General features: G+C 35.1%; 2 protein-coding genes across 3 annotated transcripts; one reads left to right on the top strand and one right to left on the bottom strand.

Moving 5' to 3' along the window:
• The first annotated feature begins 2274 nt into the window (after positions 1 to 2274).
• LOC109184601 (probable LRR receptor-like serine/threonine-protein kinase At1g07650) lies at positions 2275 to 8461 on the top strand. The gene is made up of 24 exons (XM_019334621.1): positions 2275 to 2430; positions 2556 to 2733; positions 3152 to 3223; positions 3315 to 3383; positions 3472 to 3543; positions 3641 to 3712; positions 3811 to 3882; positions 4004 to 4072; positions 4150 to 4221; positions 4529 to 4600; positions 4715 to 4783; positions 4899 to 4967; positions 5111 to 5176; positions 5250 to 5318; positions 5404 to 5439; positions 5728 to 5762; positions 5878 to 6251; positions 6346 to 6541; positions 6715 to 6849; positions 6983 to 7101; positions 7208 to 7418; positions 7494 to 7731; positions 7845 to 7995; positions 8108 to 8461. Exons 1-24 carry the CDS (start codon positions 2331 to 2333, stop codon positions 8411 to 8413), a joined length of 2922 nt encoding a protein of 973 aa, XP_019190166.1. The 5' UTR covers positions 2275 to 2330; the 3' UTR covers positions 8414 to 8461.
• Positions 8462 to 8938: 477 nt separating this feature from the next.
• On the bottom strand, positions 8939 to 15198 carry LOC109184607 (probable leucine-rich repeat receptor-like serine/threonine-protein kinase At3g14840). Of its 2 annotated transcripts, none has more exons than XM_019334626.1 (24): positions 14975 to 15198; positions 14706 to 14886; positions 14267 to 14338; positions 14111 to 14179; positions 13955 to 14026; positions 13775 to 13846; positions 13605 to 13676; positions 13414 to 13482; positions 13275 to 13346; positions 13075 to 13149; positions 12912 to 12980; positions 12756 to 12824; positions 12558 to 12623; positions 12367 to 12435; positions 12246 to 12281; positions 12118 to 12143; positions 11654 to 12030; positions 11373 to 11568; positions 11097 to 11243; positions 10826 to 10944; positions 10485 to 10698; positions 10060 to 10297; positions 9534 to 9684; positions 8939 to 9405 (listed from the first exon to the last, which is right to left on the bottom strand). In XM_019334626.1, the coding sequence occupies exons 1-24, from the start codon at positions 15072 to 15074 to the stop codon at positions 9130 to 9132; spliced, it is 2907 nt and encodes a 968-aa protein (XP_019190171.1). In that variant the 5' UTR covers positions 15075 to 15198; the 3' UTR covers positions 8939 to 9129. The 2 variants fall into 2 exon arrangements, with proteins under 2 accessions (XP_019190171.1, XP_019190172.1); XM_019334627.1 differs by having other exon boundaries at positions 9534 to 9621; positions 14975 to 15197.
• Between the last annotated feature and the right edge of the window lie 4407 nt (positions 15199 to 19605).

Below are 19605 nucleotides of genomic sequence, written 5' to 3'. Positions count from 1 at the left end.
GATTTTGTGGATTAGGAAGACTTGGAAGACTTTTGGAGTCGCACTCACTAGATTCCAAGAGACATGAATTATGCAATGTCATATTCTTTTGATTGTGGGCTACCAAATGTGATTTTTGGGTAAAGTTCATATTATAATTCTAATTGGTAAAGGACTACAAAGGAGGTAAACCAACATGAATTATGCAATGTCATATTCTTTTGGTTGTAGGTTATTCGGATGTGTATTTTAGATAAAATTCAGCTTGTAATCCTAGTCGATAATAGACTACACTCAAATCAAGAATGCTAATAAACAATTCTCACATGGAGAAGACTAATAGACCGTACCATTCCTATAGAAAATTAAATTTATAATTTTATAATTACCAAGTTAATTATGTAACTAATTTGGTTGGATTTTCTTGTAAATTTATATTCTAACTATTACTTTGAAAGAAATGTTGTTGTATAAGTAGGTGGACCCCACGAGGCCATGAATGCACAAAATGCACTGAAATGTCTTAAATACGACAATGACAAGTCTGTCAATCAATAGACAAAAACTGAAAACGCAAGTAAGTCTTATAAGAGCATCCACATCAATGGTGAAAGATGGGTTAATGTCAGATCTATTAACTTTGGTGGGGTTATTTATTAATGTGGGGTGGAGTTAATACATGAAATAGTTCTCCTGCAAATGTTGAGATATTTCTCTTCCCTCAGAAATGATAAGCTGCTGTGCTCGTTCCGCGCACAGCAACCAGCCACACGGGCGCGTGCAATGCACGCGCCAGGCACGCCTAACTATGTTATTTTTTTTTCTTTTTTTTTTAAATTTGTTTTGTTTTATTTTGTTTTTTTTTTTTCTCCCATTCCCACATTCTCTTTCCTAATCACTCTTACATTATCCCCAACTATTGTGGATGCTCTAAAAGCATCTCCATATGTGGAGTTTGCTCAGTTTTTGAGGATAGCGATAATTATGTGGAGGAGAGAGAGATGAGAGAGAAGAAAGTGAATCTTTGCAGGAGGTGTAATTTTTAAATTGAACATGCGGGAGCCTGCATGGAGAAAATGCTTGCGTATTGTAGGCACGTTAAGCAGTGGCGGAGCCACATTTAAAGTGCAGGGGGCCTTGGCCCCCCAACCAATTTTATTTTTTTTATTAGTATTGTAGCTTTTTTTTTTGGCCCCCCTCACTAAATATTTGTTGTTTTGCTCCCCTCCAAGCAAGCTTTTAGGGTAATTTAGTGGATTGCTAATTTGATATATAGTTAGTTTTTTAATTTGCAAATGAAATACATTGCAATTATGTTTATTATAATAATAAATTGTCATTTTGCTACCAAAATTTTTAAATTTCTACTACTTTAATTTTTATCTTTTTTAATTTGCAAATGAAATACATTACAATTGTGTTTATTATAATAATAAATTGTCATTTTGGTATCAAAATCTTTAAATTTTTACTACTTTAATCTTTGTCTATTTATTCTTTTTTTTTTTCTTTTCAGTTTTTGTTAATTCAATTGATTTGTCAAAAAGAATAACACTATGAACATCAGAAGTTTGAGTTGAAATGAAAAAGACACAAAGAATTGACCTTTTCTTTATAAGAAAGAATTCTGAAAATTCAACATCAATAAATTCATTTACAAGTATTGAGTCATTGAATTTTGAAAGACGTTCCAAATTTTATTAGATTTGTAATATAAATATTTATATGTTTTATTATTCCCTCTCAATTTGTGATTGCCCCCTCCCCCCCAACCAATCCTGGCTCCGCCCCTGACGTTAAGCGCAACTTGCGTGCTCTCTGGGCGTGTAAAAGTTTCTGTTTTTTTGTCCTCTGACCGTTGGTTTCTTTAAAAAAAAAAAAAAATCTTTTACTTTTGTTCTGTCCCTCATCTTTCCTTGTAATTTGACAAAAACTCCTTAAAAACCATGCTTATTAAAGATGTTTTAATAGTTGATCAGTTCAAACAAAAAAGATTAATAGACTATCTTTTTTGGTTGAGATTTGCCTCAAACTCAATTTATCTTTATTGTATGATCTGTGATGTTTACTCAATGCATACTCTTCCGTAATGATTACCAATTTTTCTTTGAAAGCAAAAAAAAAAAAAAAAACAGTATCTTTCTTAATTCTTAGTACTGACTGAACCAACAACCAAGCAAAAAAATGACACACTTGCTCCAAGGATTACGCCACTTGCTCACAACTCATTATAACTTTATTATGTCCCACAACTCAGTGTACATTAAATATATTAAATGACACACATATATATCATATATGTTGGATAATTTCATCACTGAAGCTGATCTGATCTTCCCCAGAATTCAACTATGTCAGTCTACATCTACACAATAATCCTCATACCAATTATACTCATCTTCTATCCTATATTTCTTGAAGCCCAGAGTGGGCATCTTCCTCAACATGAATGTGAGTCCCCTCAGCTCTCTCATCTCTTGTTTTCTTCATCATATATTCTGAATTTTCTATAATGCATGCAAATTACATTCTTATTAACAGCTTGCTTGCTTTTGTTGAATGGTTGTATATGGAAGTAAATGCACTTAAGGAAATAGGTGAGCAAATGGGGAAGAAGGATTGGGATTTTGGACTAAATCCTTGTGACAACAACTCTAACTGGATGACACCAGAGAGGAAAGATATGCCTGCCTATAATAATACCCTCACTTGCAATTGTAGCTTCCCTGGTGGTATTTGCCATGTTCAAAGCTTGTAAGCTTTTCCTCTCTCATTATATTACGGGAGTGTTTGGTAAATAATTGTTAGCTGATTAAGTTAGGTGGGCTTGACTAATTAATAACATTAGCTTATCTGATTGTAGAAGATGTTTGGTAAATTAGCTTATAGCTGATAGCTGATTACATGCAAAATGACTTTCTCAAAGAGCTCATCCAAAAAGCTATTTTGAGCAACTTTTTGAATTTTAGAATTTTGGAGCAATAAGCTGTTACAAAAAGCTAATTAATCAAACACTCATATTGGTTATTTAATCAAGTCAAACAGCTAATAGTGGGATTAGTGGCATATTACTCTATTTTTCAATTCCCCTTCTTTTTTTATTTTTTATTTTTTATTTTTCTTTATACAAAGAAAGATTTAACTATTTAAGTCTCTATTGTTGCGTAAGCAGAATTTTGAAGGGACAGGATCTGCAAGGTGTTCTTCCTCCTGCCTTGGTGAAGTTACCCTTTCTTAAGATAATGTACCAACCTATACTTTCTGCATTTATGCATTAATCATCTCTTGTTATTCATATTCTTGCTTGATTATATTAGTAGTGTTATTTTTTGCAGTGAATTGAGTCGCAGCTACTTAAGTGGTACAATTCCCCCTGAATGGGCTTCCATCAAATTGGAATACCTGTAAGATGTCTTCTGTATTATAACCTAAGCTATACAAGTGTAAGCCATCTTCAATTCTTGTCCATTCTAAACAAGTGAAAATTTGCAGATCTGTTACTGTGAATCGATTGTCCGGGCCAATTCCAAAATACTTGGGAAATATAACAACTCTTATACATTTGTATGTTCCCTTGCTCCTCTCACTCTGCTTACACAAGTACAACTTTTCTTAACTTTTTATTGTTTGGGTTTTGTTGTAACAACAAATGAATTTTCAGAAACTTGCAAAACAATATGTTCAATGGAACTGTTCCTCCCGAGCTGGGGAAACTTGCCAACCTAGAGAATCTGTAAGCCTTTCGCTAATCTGTAAACTCCTTTCCGTGTAAAAGATTTTCGAATATATGCGGAATTTAAATGTTTTGTTCTTAATTTTTCCTTTTTGTAGCATTCTTAGTGATAATTATCTCACAGGTGAATTGCCAACAGAACTTAATGCTCTCGCAAATTTGACAGAGCTGTAAGTGCATCATCATACATATATATTCCTAATTTATGAACCTATTTTCTCGTTTCAATTCTTCCATACTTTATGCTGACTTAATTGTCATGTGTCCTCGCGCCTTGGGAAAACAATGCAGTAGGCTCAGCAGGAATAAATTCACGGGGAAAATGCCTAGCTTTCAAGGTTTGAAAAACCTTCAAAGACTGTAAGCATTCGAATCTAACACTTTAAAATTGAAATTTCTGGATGAAATTGTTTTGTATTGACAAGCATGATTGGCAGAGAGCTTCAAGCAAGCGGTTTTGAAGGATCCATACCTCAAAATATTTTTGTACCAACAAGCTTGACAGAACTGTGAGTTAAGATTTCCTTTGAGTCCTTTGACGATGTAATTAAAATTGAAGCATGTGCTCCATCTCAACTAAAAGCCTAAGCTGATAGTTGGGTTGCACATTAATAGTTATATCCATGACCTTTGGTCTGGCTCTGATACCAAATTGAAGCATGTGTTCCATCTCAATTAAAAACCTAAGCTGATAGTTGGATTGCACATTAATAGTTATATGCTCAACAATTAATTCTCACGTTTCGATTATAGCACAATTTTCTATGGTTAAGATCAACAAACTAAAATGTAGTTGTCAATAACACGAATTTGCAGTAGAATTAGTGACCTTAATGGAGGTGTCTCCAGATTTCCTACACTTAACAACATGACAGGCATGAAAACATTGTAAGTAATGCATTTCCTTTCCAAAATATATATGAACTTACGTTTCAAAATCCCACTATGAATTGGGATTATTTATGCCAAAAATATATATATATATATATATTTTGAATGCAGGATGTTGAGGCGGTGTAATATTTCTGGGAAGATACCTGATATAGCTAATATGACAGGCTTACAAACACTGTAATTTCTGCAACATTAATTTTCTTTTGATCCTTTTCAACTTGAACTCTATGTTCTTCTTCCTCAACTTATTAGTTCTCTGCTTTATTGTTTTGTTATGAAATTGAATTTGCAGAGATTTGAGTTTTAATAATCTGGAAGGGGGGATCGATGTTCTTCAAAATCTTGGAAATCTGCAGTACCTGTGAGTAACAAATTAATTTTGATGCGAACAATTATGCATATATAAGAAACTTCCTCCCCATTTGGGCATTTTGTTCTAATAGAAAGCTAATCAACATTCTAGTTATGTTTCTCATACTTGAATTCTGTGCTACCAATTCTTAGGTATCTAACAAACAACTCGTTTAGTGGGCAAGTTCCTCAATGGGTTCTAAATCGAGATTCCAGATAGTAAGTTCGGTCTTTTATATTCGGCTATTCTTGTCATAAAAAGGACTAATAGAATTTAAAAGATGGTGTGCAGTTTTGCAGATCTTTCATACAATAATTTCGAGGAGAGCTCTGTGCCACCAATTTGCAACCGGGAAACTCTGTAAGATTCTGTCTCTTATATGCATCTACTCTTTCAAGTGTTCCTTCGAATATGGATCGTTTTAACTTTCTCATTTTCATGTCAGAAACTTGTTCAAAAGCTATAACGGAGGGGAAAATTCGTAAGTTTTAACATCCTCTAACCAAGCATGAATATACACTACTGGAAATTATGGAATTTCCGACCACCTGAAAGTGATCTTAAATCAAGTCGAAAGCCTTGTTCAAATCACTTTTGGTATCCGGAAAAACTTTTGTTGCTATTTTCGACCACTTTTTGGTTTCAACTTGATTTAAGATCACTTTCAGGTGGTCGGAAATTCCATAATTTCCAGTAGTGATAGTGTCACTCTTAACGTAATTTAGTCTCCAAAGATTTCTAACTTTACCCCCCTACCGGCTTTGTATAGAAATATTGGACAGTGTCTAATGAGCTGCACGAAAGGTAACCACATCACATCACAATACATTAATGCATCAAATAATGTTACTGATGATAAGCAATGAGAAGCAGACATTGTGACAATCTTAAGGTTCTTTTTAAAAAAAAAATTCTGCAGATTGGTATTCTTTTCACATCAATTGTGGGGGAGGCAGTGTTTCGATCGGTGACACTACATATGACGCAGATGATGATTCGGGGCCTGCAAAGTTTGTTTCTAATAGAGAAAACTGGGTAATGAGTAATACGGGATACTTTTGGGATAAAAATATAGCACCACTCGACAATACAGCAACGAATATATCTGTCATCAAGGAAAAAAACTCCGAAATCTACAAGACAGCTCGCTTGTCTCCTTTATCTCTAACATATTATGGACGGTGTTTAGCAAATGGAAACTATACTGTGAAACTTCATTTTGCGGAGATAGTTCTGAGAGATAATAGATCGTTTCAAAGTCTTGGAAGGCGCGTATTCGATGTTTATATACAGGTCCGCTCAGAATTTTATAGTTGAAATGAAATTGCTAACTTCAATGGTTAAGTCATATGCATTTCACTATAGCTAGCGTTTTTATTGGCTACAGGGTGAAAGGAAATTAAAGGATTTTGATATCGAAACTGCAGCACGAGGAGTTGATAAAGTGGTAGTTAAACAATTTCAAGCAGTTGTCAGAGATAAAACTCTCGAGTTGCGCTTTGAGTATGCTGAAAAAGGAACAACAGTTGTCCCGCTTCCAGGAGTATATGGCCCTTTAGTATCTGCCATTTCTGTGGAATCTGGTAATATTAGTCATGACTCCCATATATCACCAATATATAGTTTTTTTAAAAAAAAATTTAAATATGGTTAATATATTAGTTACTCTTACCCAATTTTGCAGATTACTTTTTCGTTATTTCTGTTAGTTAAAAGATATCTCGTTCACTCTCATGTTTCGTCTACAAACCTGCAGATTTCAAGCCTCCCAAAAATATGAAGACTTTAATCATAGTTGTTGCAACGGCTTCTTCTTTGTTTCTTGTTTTCACTATTCTCTGTTTTGCTGGGTGGAAGATCTACCTTAGAAATAAGACCTCAAAAGAAAGGGGTAAATTCCTCGTTTAATTTCAGTTTCGTTCTAATTTTGTATCGGAAACTGACATTGTGACAATCATAAGCTTGTTGTTTATCCCAAAAACATTTTTTTTCCAATTTCTCTAAAGTTCATTATCCTAGTGCAGAACTACGAGGCCTTGATCTACGAACTGGACTGTTTACCTTAAGACAAATTAAAGCCGCTACAAACAACTTTGATGCTTCAAATAAGATTGGTGAAGGTGGTTTTGGACCTGTCTACAAGGTATGGAGAAATAAGAATATGCATAATATGTCAATCTCTTAATTCATGCATTTTAAATGCTTATTTTAATTTGATGATCATGGTTTTCCATTGTGTATAAAATTAGGGCACACTATTGGATGGTACCGTTATTGCTGTGAAACAACTCTCGTCGAAATCAAGTCAAGGAAATCATGAATTTTTGAATGAAATAAGCATGATTTCTTGTTTTCACCACCCTAATCTTGTGAAACTTTACGGGTGTTGTGTTGATGGAAAGCAATTGCTGCTAGTGTACGAGTACTTGGAAAACAACAGCCTTTCCCATGCTCTTTTTGGTAAATTTGAAATCTTAATTATTTCGGCTGCAATAACAAAGACAATACGTATTTTGACTTAACAGTTAATTATAGGTCCAGAAGATTGTCAACTGAAAATCGATTGGCCAACCAGACATAGAATTTGTGTCGGGGTTGCAAAAGGTTTAGCTTTCCTACACGAAGAATCAGAAATAAAAATTGTTCACCGAGATATTAAAGCTACGAATGTGCTTCTTGACAAAGAACTCAATCCAAAAATTTCTGACTTTGGTCTAGCTAAACTTGATGACGGTGAGAATACACACATCAGCACAAGAGTTGCTGGGACAAGGTAAGATCTTATGATATTTTTAATTTCATCCTTCTTTTTACGCTACTTTGCATTGTTTCTTTCCAGAAAAATACGTAGTAACAATTACTCTTTCTTTCTTGTTTTTGCTACAGAGGATATATGGCTCCTGAATATGCATTGTGGGGCTACTTAACATTCAAAGTTGATGTTTATAGTTTCGGGGTGGTGGCACTGGAAATTGTTTCTGGCAAGAACAACGTGAAGTATCGTCCTAATGAGAATTGCATTTGCCTCCTTGATTGGGTGAGATATTAGTACTACCAAACTTATAATTTATTGATTGCAAACATATCAAACTAAGTGGCCTATTCTTATATTTTGTTGTGTTTTGTGGTATTTGATGCACAATTTTTAGGCACTTGATCTTCAAAAAAAGGAAAATCTAATGGAGCTAATAGATCCAAGATTGGATTCTGATTTCGATAAAGAACAGGCACTTAGAATGATCAAAGTGGCTTTGCTTTGTACTAATCCTTCCCCAGTCCTTAGGCCGTCCATGTCTGCAGTTGTTAGCATGCTTGAAGGCTGTGATGATATTCCTGAGTACAAATCCGACCTTCATGAATTCAATCTTCAAGCAATGAGAGATTGTTATGATGGAACACCGCTCGGATTAAGTGATTCTCCTTACAAAGTAAATTTTTCCTCGGATGTAAATTAACAATAAAAAATTGCACCTTTAAGAAATTCAAGAAAAATTAACAATAAAAAATTTCTTATTTAAGAAATTCAAGAAATGGAGAAATCAGCATTTTGGTCTCTCAATTGTTTTCCAACTGTTAATGTAGTTCCTAATTTTCAATTGCAACCAATTTGATTTCTAAATTGTTTAAAATTTCGTCAGTTAAACCCTTCAAAAGATCAAATTGACAAAATTTTAAAAATATGAAAATCTCTCTTTTTCTTCTTTATAGATTATTTCATCACTGGTCTTCTTTAATTTGACATTGACTTAGAATGTGCTGGCAAGAATTGAACTTAATTGTGATCATTTAATACGAGAATCATGTTCCACTCACTCGCCCACCTCTTTCACAGCAAAAATCAAATATGTTAGTAAGTGATAAAATGCCTTTTTCCAGAATGTTATTCCATCCATTAAACTTTCTTTTGTGAACTAAACCCATGTCAACATTTTTGAACATGGAATACATAATAATATTAAAATTAGGAAAACCGGAAATAGTTACTAAAGATACTTTCAAAATATATAAAGAGGAGAATATGCACATTCCCTTGGTAATTGGCTCACTGCCAAGGCTCTTAACTTTGGAAGGAAGAAAATTGAATGTTACAAGTACAATTAATTTCTTGATGTAGTTTTTAAAGATGCAAATTTTCATTGTTGATTTGCATATGAAGAAAAAAATGTACATTTTAAAAAGAATCACTTAAGTCGACTGGCATTTCATCATAATCGTCTTTCACTGGTTCACAATTGATTTCATTTTGATCGAATTTATACTCCGGAATATCATCATTGCCTTCAAGCATGTTGACTACTTCAGACATGAATGGCCTAAGGTCTGGGGAAGGATTAGTACAAAGCAAAGCCACTTTGATCATTCTAAGTGCCTGTTCTTTGTCAAAATCAGAGCCCAATCTTGGATCTATTAGCTCCATTAGGTTTCCATTTTCATGAAGATCACGTGCCTGAAAATTGTGCATAAATACATCAAAACACACCATAATATATATAAGAATATGCTACTTAGTTCAACATAATGAACATATATGTCTGCCATATATGAATTATCAGTTTGCTAGTACTGATATCTCACCTGAACAAGGAGCCAAACGATACCCTCATCTGGGAGATAATTCCTGCATTTCTTCCCAGCAACAATTTCCAGTGCCACCACCCCGAAACTATAAACATCAACTTTGAATGTTAAGTAGCCCCCACGTATATATTCAGGAGCCATGTATATACTGTAGACCAAAAATGGGAAGAGCAACTGTTATTTTCATGAAAGACTCAAGGCAGAGGAGCGTTGAAAGAAATTGGGAGATTCAAAAAAAATTTTAGGAGTGATCAATTAAAATGCAAGTTTTATAATATTTGAAGATAAATGCAAGATAATTGGTTACAACCTATATATGAATGGCATCAAGATGCAAAACTGCATGTCTAATTAATTATTATATTAACAACTATGTGCAGATCATAGGTAATCTAAAAGAAGATGACAATTTGCCTCTTTATACCTGGTTGGTCATCTTATAATTACTATGTTTTTCGTCACTCTCACAAAAACAATGAAAATTTTAAAAACAAAATGGATGAGAAATTGTTATAACACTTACACTGTCCCCGCAAGTCTTGCGTGGATGTGTGTATTTCTATCAACGTCAACTTTAGCCAGTCCAAAGTCAGTAATTTTTGGATTGAGTTCTTTGTCAAGAAGCACATTGGCGGTTTTAATGTCTCTGTGAACAATTCTTATTGCTGATCCTTCATGTAGAAAAGCTATACCTTTTGCAATACCAACACAGATTCTTTGTCTCGTAGGCCAATCTATTTTCAATTGACAATCTTCTGGACCTATAGTTAATTGTTAACTCAGAATACTAATGTTTATCTCGATAAAATTAACTAAATCCTCACTATTTTGGTAGCATATATCATGTATAGATAAAGAAATGTCTTTCTTTAGTTTATTGACTAATGTTTAAAAAAAAAAAAAAAAAAAAGTGACTAGCAATCGAAATAATTAAGATTTCAAATTTACCAAAAAGAGCACGGTCAAGGCTATTGTTTTCCAAGTACTCATACACGAGTAGCAATGGCTTTTTATCGACACAACACCCATAAAGTTTCACAAGATTAGGGTGTTGTAGATAAGAGATCATGCCTATTTCATTCAAAAATTCGCAGTATCCTTGTCCTGATATATTAGCTGAACGTTGTTTTACAGCAATGACTGTACCATCCAATAATGTACCCTGGTTTATACACAAGGGAAAATCCAAGATCATCAACATAAGCATTATAGTATGTCCAAAAACAAGTTTCAAGTATTATTTAATAGATTGACAGATTATATATATGGATATTCACATCTCTCTATACCTTGTAGACGGGGCCAAAACCACCTTCCCCAATCTTATTTGTGACATCAAAGTTGTTTGTAGCGGCTTTAATTTGTCTAAAAGTAAACGTTCCAGTTTGTAGATCAATGCTTCGTAATTCTGCACCAGGAAGTACAATTACTTTAAAGAAATTTGCCAGTGCATAAAAAAACTGTGTTGCTATGAATACTTTTTTTTTTTTTTCCTATGCACATGAGTGCATGCACAAATTGTCACAACATCCAAGTTTCCCATGCACAATTAGAAATTACCGTTTTCTTGTGAGGTCTTGTTTGAGGCTTTGTTTCTAATGTAGATCTTCCACCACGCAAAGCAGAGAATTGTGAAAATAAGACACAAAGAAGAAGTTAATGCAACAACTATGATTAAAGTCTTTCTCGTTTTGGGAGGCTTGAAATCTGCAGGTTTGTAGAAAGGGCATGAGAGTGGGTTAGATATCTTTTCATTATCTGCAACTAAATTTAAAAATATATATATACTCCAAAATAGTCCATTAACTATGCCATAATTCTACATTTAATTATTACCAGATTCTACGGAAATGGCAGATATTAAAGGGCCATATATTCCTTTGCGTGGGGCTGCTGATGTTCCTTTCCCCGCATACTCAAAGCGCACCTCTAGAGTTTTATTGTTGACAACTGCTTGAAATTGTTTTACCAACACTTTGTCAACTCCTTGTGCTTCAGTTTCGATATCAAAATCCTTTAACTTCCTTTCACCCTATAACCAATACAACCACTATCGTTAGATGCCCATTACTTAACCATTGAAGTCATCAATTTAAACTCTAAAATTCTTGGTAGACCTGTATATAAACATCAAATATGCGTCTTCCAAGACTTTGGAAAGATCTATTTTCCCTCAAAACTATCTCCGCAAAATGAAGTTTCACAGTATAGTTTCCATTTGCTAAACAGCGCCCGTAATACGTTAGAGATAAAGGAGACAACCGAGCTGTTTGGTAGATTTCAGAGTCTTTTCCCTTGATGACAGATGTATTTGTTGTTGTATAGTCAGGTAGTGTTAGATTTCTATCCCAAAAGTACCCTGTATTACTGGTTACCCAGTTCTCTCGATTGGAAACAAATTTTGCAGGACCAGAAGAATCTTGATCTGCATCATATGTAGTGTCACCAATCAAAACATTGCCTCCACCGCAATTGATGTGAAATGAATACCAATCTGCAGAAAAAAATGAAATATGAGAAGTTCAGCTAAACTAAGCAAAAGATACATGATGCAACTAGTATTGTGACATGATGTGCTTACCTTTTGTGCATTGCTTTAGACACCTTCTATACAAAGCCAAACGGGAGATTTAATTAGAAATCTTTGGAGAATAAATTACATTAAGAGTGACACAATATTCACGATTGTTAGAGGATGTTAAAACTTACGAGTTTTGTCCTCCATTATAGCTTTTGAACAAGTTTCTGATAGGAAAATGAGAAAGCTAAAATGATCCATATTTTAAGGAACACTTGAAAGAGTATATGCATATGAGGGACAGAATCTTACAGGGTTTCTCGAGTGCAAATCGGTGACACAGAGCTCTCCTCAAAATTATTGTAAGAAAGATCTATGTAACTGCACACCATCTTTTACGAATTAATGCTTTTTATAACAAGAGTAGTTGAGAAGAGCTCATGCATAATACAACACAACTCCGATAAAATTCATTATCTATAAATTGATAAGACTAAACTTACTATTTGGACTCTCGATTTAAAACCCATTGAGGTATTTGCCCATTCAACGAGTTGTTCGTTAGAATCCTAGAAAGCACAAAACTTAGTTTAGTATATCAAATATGAGAGCTGTTTGTAAGATCAATTCAAGATGACCAAATAGAAAGGATGTCGTTTCTTATGCTTTGTTGTTAACATCAAAATTGATTTGTTACTCACATATACTGCAGTTTATCAAGACCTTGAAGAACATCAATCCCTCCTTCCAAATGATTAAAACTCAAATCTCTGCAAATTCAGTAAAGCAGAGAAGTATATCAACTTGAAGTTAACAGCAGATAAGGATCAAAAGAAATTTGAAGTTGCAGATATTACAGTTGTTGCATGGTTGTCAAATGAGCTATATTGGGTATCCTCCCAGAAAGATTACACCTCCTCAACATCCTGCACCCGAAATTATTTTTTTTGCATAAATACCCGTCATTGAGGAGTTATGAAACTTAAGTTTATATTTTTGGAAAGAAAACGCATTACTCACAACTTTTTCAATCCTGTCATGTTGTTTAATGTAGGAAATCTGGAGAAACCACCTCCATTCAGTTCACTTATTCTACTGCACATTCATGATGTTGGCAATTACATTAGTTTGTTGATTGATTTAAGTCTTAACCATAAAAATATCTGCCATAACAAAAAACGTGAGTATTAATTAAATCGTCAAAAGAAATCTTAACTCACAGTTCTATCAAGCTTGTCGATACAGAAATATTTTCAGGTATGGGTCCTTCAAAACCACTTGCTTGAAGCTCTCTGCCAATAATGCTTGTCAATAAAATCAAGAAATTTCAATTTTGAAGTGTTAGATTTGAATGCTTACAGTTTTTGAAGGTTTTTCAAACTTTGAAAGCTAGGCAGTTTCCCCGTGAAATTATTACTGCTGAGCTTACTGCATTGATTTCCCCAATACGAGAAGACACGTTAGAATTCAGCCTAAAGCGAGGAAGAAACAAGAGAAATTTGGCAGTGCATAAATTAGCAAAGATATGCATATATGATGGATGCACTTACAGCACTGTCAAATTTGTGAGAGCATTAAGTTCTTCGGGCAACTCGCCTGTGAGATAATTAGCAGTAAGATAGCTACAGAAAACGAAATGAAGACAGCATCAAGCATATGAGAACGAAGAATAAAAATTCAGCCTATACATATATTAAGCTGGTGATTAACAAAGCCTTACAGAGATTGTAAGTTGACAAGTTTCCCAAGCTCAGGTGGAACACTTCCATTGAACATATTATTCTCCAGACTTCTGAAAAATCCATTTGTCGATACAACAAAATACAGACAATTTCCTCAGAAAAAAGTTAAGCAAAGGTTTTAGTTGTGTAAGTAGAGTGAGAGGAGCAAGAGAACATACAAATATGTAAGAGTTGTTATATTTCCCAAGTATTTTGGAATTGGCCCAGACAATCGATTCACAGTTAGCGATCTGCAAATTTTTGCTTCTTTAGAATGGACAAGCAGATGCCATACACTTGCATAACTTTAGGTTATAATACACAACACAACTTACATAAGTTCCAGTTTCATAGAAGCCCATCCAGGGGGAATTGTACCACTTAAGTAGTTGCGGGTGAGATCACTACACAAAATATTAATAATAATCAAGCAAAGAATATCGACAAGAAGAGGTGATTAATGCATAAATGTAGAAAGTGTAGGTTGGTACATTATCTTGAGAAAGGGTAACTTCACCAAGGCAGGAGGAAGGACACCTTGCATATCTTGTCCTTTCAAATTTCTGCTTACACAACAGTAGAGACTATTAGAACCATGTGTGATGTTGCCCGTACGGTAGATTATGGGCAACTACACATGATGGAGCCTGTGGTAAACTCTTTAGGGACACTAGGTACTGGTGCTCCCGCTTAATGGGCCGCTAAGTCACATTTACCCTCCCCTATCTGTGGGCCCCTAGGGGCGAGGAAATACTGCCTTTTGTGGGCAAGAACCATGTGTGATGTGTCATCCCGGAACTTCCATTTCATGATTCACTATCAATTCGATCACTTTTAGTCCTTAATCTTTTCGAAATCAATAAAATTCAATTCAAATTCTCATTAAACTATCTAACTGTATTGAAAAAGTTTCAATGGAGGGAAGCTTACATGCTTTGCACATGGCAAATACCAGCAGGGAAGTTGCAATCACAGGTGAGATTATTAGTGTACAGAGGATTATCCCAATCTGCTGGTGTCAGCCAATTTGAGTTATTAGCATCGCAAGGATTTAATCCAAAATCCCAATCCTTCTTCCCCACCTGATAAGCTATTTCCTTAAGTGCATTCACTTCCATATACATTAATTCAACAAAAGCTAGCTGTTAATAGAAAACTCATAATAATGAAGAAAACACCAGAGAGCTGAGGGGGCTCACATTCATCTAGAGGAAGATGCCCACTCTGAGCTTCAAGGAATGTTGCATTGAAGGAGAGTAGTATAATTGGTATGAGGATTATGAACATGGAAGCTGACATGGTTGAACTCTGGGGAAGATCTGCTGCGATGAGTGTGTCAATGATGAGTCAAAGCCTTCTGGGCAAGTGGATATGTATGGCTTTATTGTTAGGTTTTAAATGATTTTGTTTGAGCAAGTTGCGTTTAAGTCTTCCAGTCAAGAAATCCATAATTATTTAGAGAAAAGGGCTAAATAGGTCCCTAAATTTTATCTTAAAGGTTAATTAGGCCTCTCAACATTAAAAAAGGTTAATTAAACACTCAAACATGTTAAATTGAGTCAATTAAGTCCAAAAATCGATAAATAACCTGTTATTACAGGTCATTTTAATTCCGGCGACAAATTCCCGCCACCGGTGACCAATTCCGGCCACCGGCGACAATTTCCGGCGGCTGGTGAGATTTTCCGGCGACCGGAGCGGTTTTCCCGCCGTCCGGTCGCCTTCCACTGGAGAAGACGACCGGACAGCCGCCTTCTCCAGGCCGTCTGCCGCCTTCTCCCGTGGAGAAGACGACCAGACGGCAGTCTTCTCCATTGGAGAAGACGACGACCGGCCGTCCGGTCGTCTTCTCCAGTGGAAGACAGCCGGAAAATTCGCCGCTCGCCGGAAATTTTCGCCGGTGACCGGAATTGGTCACCGGTGGTCGGAATCTGTCGCCGGAATTAAAATGACCTGTAATAACAGGTCATTTATCAGTTTTTGAGCTTAATTGACTCAATTTAATATGTTTGAGTGTTTAATTGACATTTTTTAATATTGAGTGGCCTAATTGACCTTTAAGGTAAAGTTTAGGGGCCTATTTGACCCTTTTCTCTAATTATTTATTGTACTCTCACCTTTCTGTCTTTCTTATCTTTTTGTTTTTTCTTCTTTCGAATGACCCATTAATAAATCTCAAATACTATATAAGATGTGGATGGTAGACCACATTGACTTTGACATTTCTTCGAGTTCTGGACTTATATGATGAAAATATTACTTCCACCTCACATTTTATCTGTCCTACTCATTATTCATGGGTTAAACCAACTCTTTCTCATTTGTTTATTTTTTTTAATATTTTTTACTTATTTTAAATTTTGATTTTTTGGGTTTAATAATTCTTTTAATATAATTTTTAAATATATAAATTTTGTATACTAATCCTGCACTTAATATTATGAAAAATTAAATTAAAAATAATTATAGTCAAACCTCGTTAACGACCAGACACATAAAATGAAATGGAGGGAGTATATTTTTAGTTGTCACATCATGGAGTAAAGTAATAGAGTAGAATTTGTGAATATATATAGTAGAATTCAGAAAAATATGGGTAAGCCTCATTTCAGACAACCTTATATATATTTTTTTTTTCTATAAAGCGGGTCAAGTCTAAATAAAAATGTATTAATAATTGTGATAGAAAGTATAATACTAATTAATGATAAATTGATTATTTAAAATCAAAATGTAATATTTAAAGTTTGAAAGAGTATATATTTAGGTTTTAATCTAAATGTTTCAATTGTTAATATAATCTAAATGTTTCAAGTCCGGAGAGGTTCACCTTATATACAGAACTAAAGAAAAAATAATAATAAAAAAGGGGGAAATAACAGAAGCAACAAAATATCAACTAGTCTAAATGAAGTAGGATGATGATGCTAAGTGTTATTCATCTGTATCTCCTAAAAGTCGGTGTGTATCTTGAATTAGAGTTAATAAACGAGTTTTTTGCACTTTTAGCCTCACGACTATAGTGGCACTGGCAGAATTGATTCACGACTTTTGAACCTTGCAATTTTAGTCCACGACTATTGATTTTTTTGCAAAAATGGTCCTTTCGGCCACTTTTCCGTCAAAATTTCACCGGAAAAAAATCTCTATTTTTAGCCGGGTTAAAATTAACATTTTACTTATTTAAAAAAATTAAAAGAAAAAAATTGATATTTGACTACATACAATATTACTGGGCTACATACTACTGCTCCAGGCGACGGAGTACATGTACCGCTCCAATGCTGCTGCCGGATAACCCAACTAGCCCGGGGAACGCCACGGCTGCTCCGCTGCTTACTGACAGCCCTGCCTGCTCCAGGAACTCCGCCGCATGGGATAGTAGTATGTAGCCCAGTAATATTGTATGTAGTCAAATATCAATTTTTTTCTTTTAATTTTTTGAGATAAGTAAAATGTCAATTTTAACCCGGCTAAAAATTGAGAATTTTTTTTTTCCGGTGAAATTTTGACGGAAAAGTGGCCGGAAGGACCATTTTTGCAAAAAAAATCAATAGTAGTGGACTAAAATTGCAAGGTTCAAAAGTCGTGGATCAATTCTGCCAGTGCCACTATAGTCGTGGGACTGAAAGTGCAAAAAACTCGTTAATAAACAATATGGTCACTCGACTATGTCGTAATTATTAAGTTGAGTTTTTTGCACTTTTGGTCCCACGACTATAGTGGCACTAGCAGAATTGATCCACGACATTTGAACCTTGCAATTTTAGTCCACGACTATTGATATTTTTGCAAAAATGGTCCTTCCGGCCACTTTTCCGTCAAAATTCCACCGGAATTTTTTTTAATCCATTTTTAACAGGGTTAAAATTGACATTTTACTTATCTCAAAATATAAAGGAAATACATAAAACGGAAAGGTAAAAGCGATTGCATTTGAGAATCCCTGCCGCTTTTCTCGCCGGAAATCTATACAACGAAGCTTTTCCGATGTCTTCGGATGATCCCACAGGCGTGCTGGCTCCGCCACCAATGCTGCTGCCGGATAACCCAACTAGCCCGGGGAAAGCCACAGCCGCTCCGCCGCTTACTGACAGTCTTACCTGCTCTAGGAACTCCGCCGCCTGAGGCAGTAGTATGTAGCCCAGTAATATTGTATGTAGTCAAATGTCAATTTTTTCTTTTATTTTTGAGATAAATAAAATGTCAATTTTAGGCCTGTTAAAAATGGAAAAAAAATTCCGGTGGAATTTTGACGGAAAAGTGACTGGAAGGACCATTTTTGCAAAAAAATCAATAGTCGTGGACTAAAATTGCAAGGTTCAAAAATCGTAGATCAATTCTGCTAGTGCCACTATAGTCGTGGGACCAAAAATGCAAAAAACTCTTATTAAGTTGGTCATCGACTATCATTTTTACCAAATTAAATCCTTAATTATACAATTTTTACCTAATTTAGTTATCTGTTAATTTGACTATTTGTTGACTGTCAAAAGTGAGGATAAATTTATAATTCTACAAGATTTCTCCTTCCTCCCCATTTATTGTCAAGCCCTCCATCGGCTTCCGAGTTCCGACAGTCAAGAATCTAACAAACATTTATTTTTGTTATTTATGGTGATTTACGTGTTTGTGGTGTGAACTCCCTGCCCGGCTTCAAATTCTTGATGAGGGTTTGCAAATTCTACGTTCATTCATGAGGCACTTGCTCCACAAAATATTCATGTTTTGAGCTACTCTGATTGCCATTTCAATTCGTTTCTTCAAATTGCTATTGAGCTTCGAAAGCCGGAGCTCTTTGGCTTGAATCTGTATTTCAATTTCACCCTGCTTCCCAATCTCATATGCATTCCTGTGTTTGGGATGTCTGTTGCTTCGTGCATTGAGAACAAAAATTTGACAAAGAGAATGTGTTTATGTAGGCGATTGGGAATGGTTTCTTGGATTCAAATTCTAAGGCGTACGTTGTGTGTTAGGGAATGAGCTGATGCAGCCATGTTGGCATTGAACCTCTTGCCAACAACAATTTCCTAGTGCTGTGAACTCCCTAGTGATGTTAGGCCTACCATACCTACCTGAAGAAGCATAGCCCTTGTCTGCATAATGCACTAGATTCGAAGAATAACATTTAATGTCCTAGGAGTTGGCCGGAGAGGTTGTTGGTGTAGACAAACACGTAAAGCACCATAAATAACAAAAATAAATGTTTGTTAGATTCTTGACAATCGGAACTCGGAAGCCGATCGGCGCTAAATGGGGAGAAATAGAAGGAGAAATCTTGTAGAATTATAATTTTATCACCACTTTGACAGTCAACAAACAGTCAAATTAACAAAGGATTAAATTGGGTAAAAATTACATAGTTGAGGATTTAATTGGGTAAGAATGATAGTCGATGACTAAATTGATAATTAGGGTATAGTCGAGGGACCATTTTGGTTATTAGCTCCTTGAATTATTAGCTTTTCTTTCGATCTTTTGAACTTTAAGGTTTTTCTTTAGTATCTTTAGCTATCTTTTTGTATGTTTGTGCAAACAACCTAGCATGATAGTAAGGTTTACTTTTTTAGATCAAGATCGAGGGGAGAACCTTAGGACCCTCATTACAGGTTCCTCTCACTAAGGCTCCTTGACCAAGTCCAGCCAAGTCTATCATCTTCAAGCAGATCCTTCACAAACATCGGGGGTTTTTGAGGTCCTTAATAGTTCTCGTAGTCCTTTTCGCCTTCTTCGCAATGCAATCCGCTACCATATTTTTTTCTCGCATAATATGAATCACTTTACTATCCCAAGCTTTCACCAGCTACCCTCTACAGTCTTCGACAAGCCG

This window comes from Ipomoea nil, unplaced genomic scaffold (genome assembly GCF_001879475.1).
Source record: "Ipomoea nil cultivar Tokyo-kokei standard unplaced genomic scaffold, Asagao_1.1 scaffold1266, whole genome shotgun sequence".
In the NCBI taxonomy this organism is placed as follows: domain Eukaryota; kingdom Viridiplantae; phylum Streptophyta; class Magnoliopsida; order Solanales; family Convolvulaceae; genus Ipomoea; species Ipomoea nil.
Note: the sequence above shows the minus strand (reverse complement) of the source record. Positions and strands in the feature narration are given on the sequence as shown.

Bases quoted from the DNA above. Each gene is read 5' to 3' on its own strand.
- LOC109184601 (XM_019334621.1), top strand. From the start codon at position 2,331: ATGTCAGTCTACATCTACACAATAATCCTCATACCAATTATACTCATC. The intron at 3,384-3,471 runs GTAAGATGTCTT...GAAAATTTGCAG, and splicing joins TCCATCAAATTGGAATACCT to ATCTGTTACTGTGAATCGAT. The intron at 4,601-4,714 runs GTAAGTAATGCA...TTTTGAATGCAG, and splicing joins ATGACAGGCATGAAAACATT to GATGTTGAGGCGGTGTAATA.
- LOC109184607 (XM_019334626.1), bottom strand. From the start codon at position 15,074: ATGTCAGCTTCCATGTTCATAATCCTCATACCAATTATACTACTCTCC. The intron at 11,244-11,372 runs GTAATAATTAAA...ACAAACCTGCAG, and splicing joins TGCCATTTCCGTAGAATCTG to ATTTCAAGCCTCCCAAAACG. The intron at 10,298-10,484 runs GTAAATTTGAAA...AATTAACTATAG, and splicing joins CCTTGACCGTGCTCTTTTTG to GTCCAGAAGATTGTCAATTG.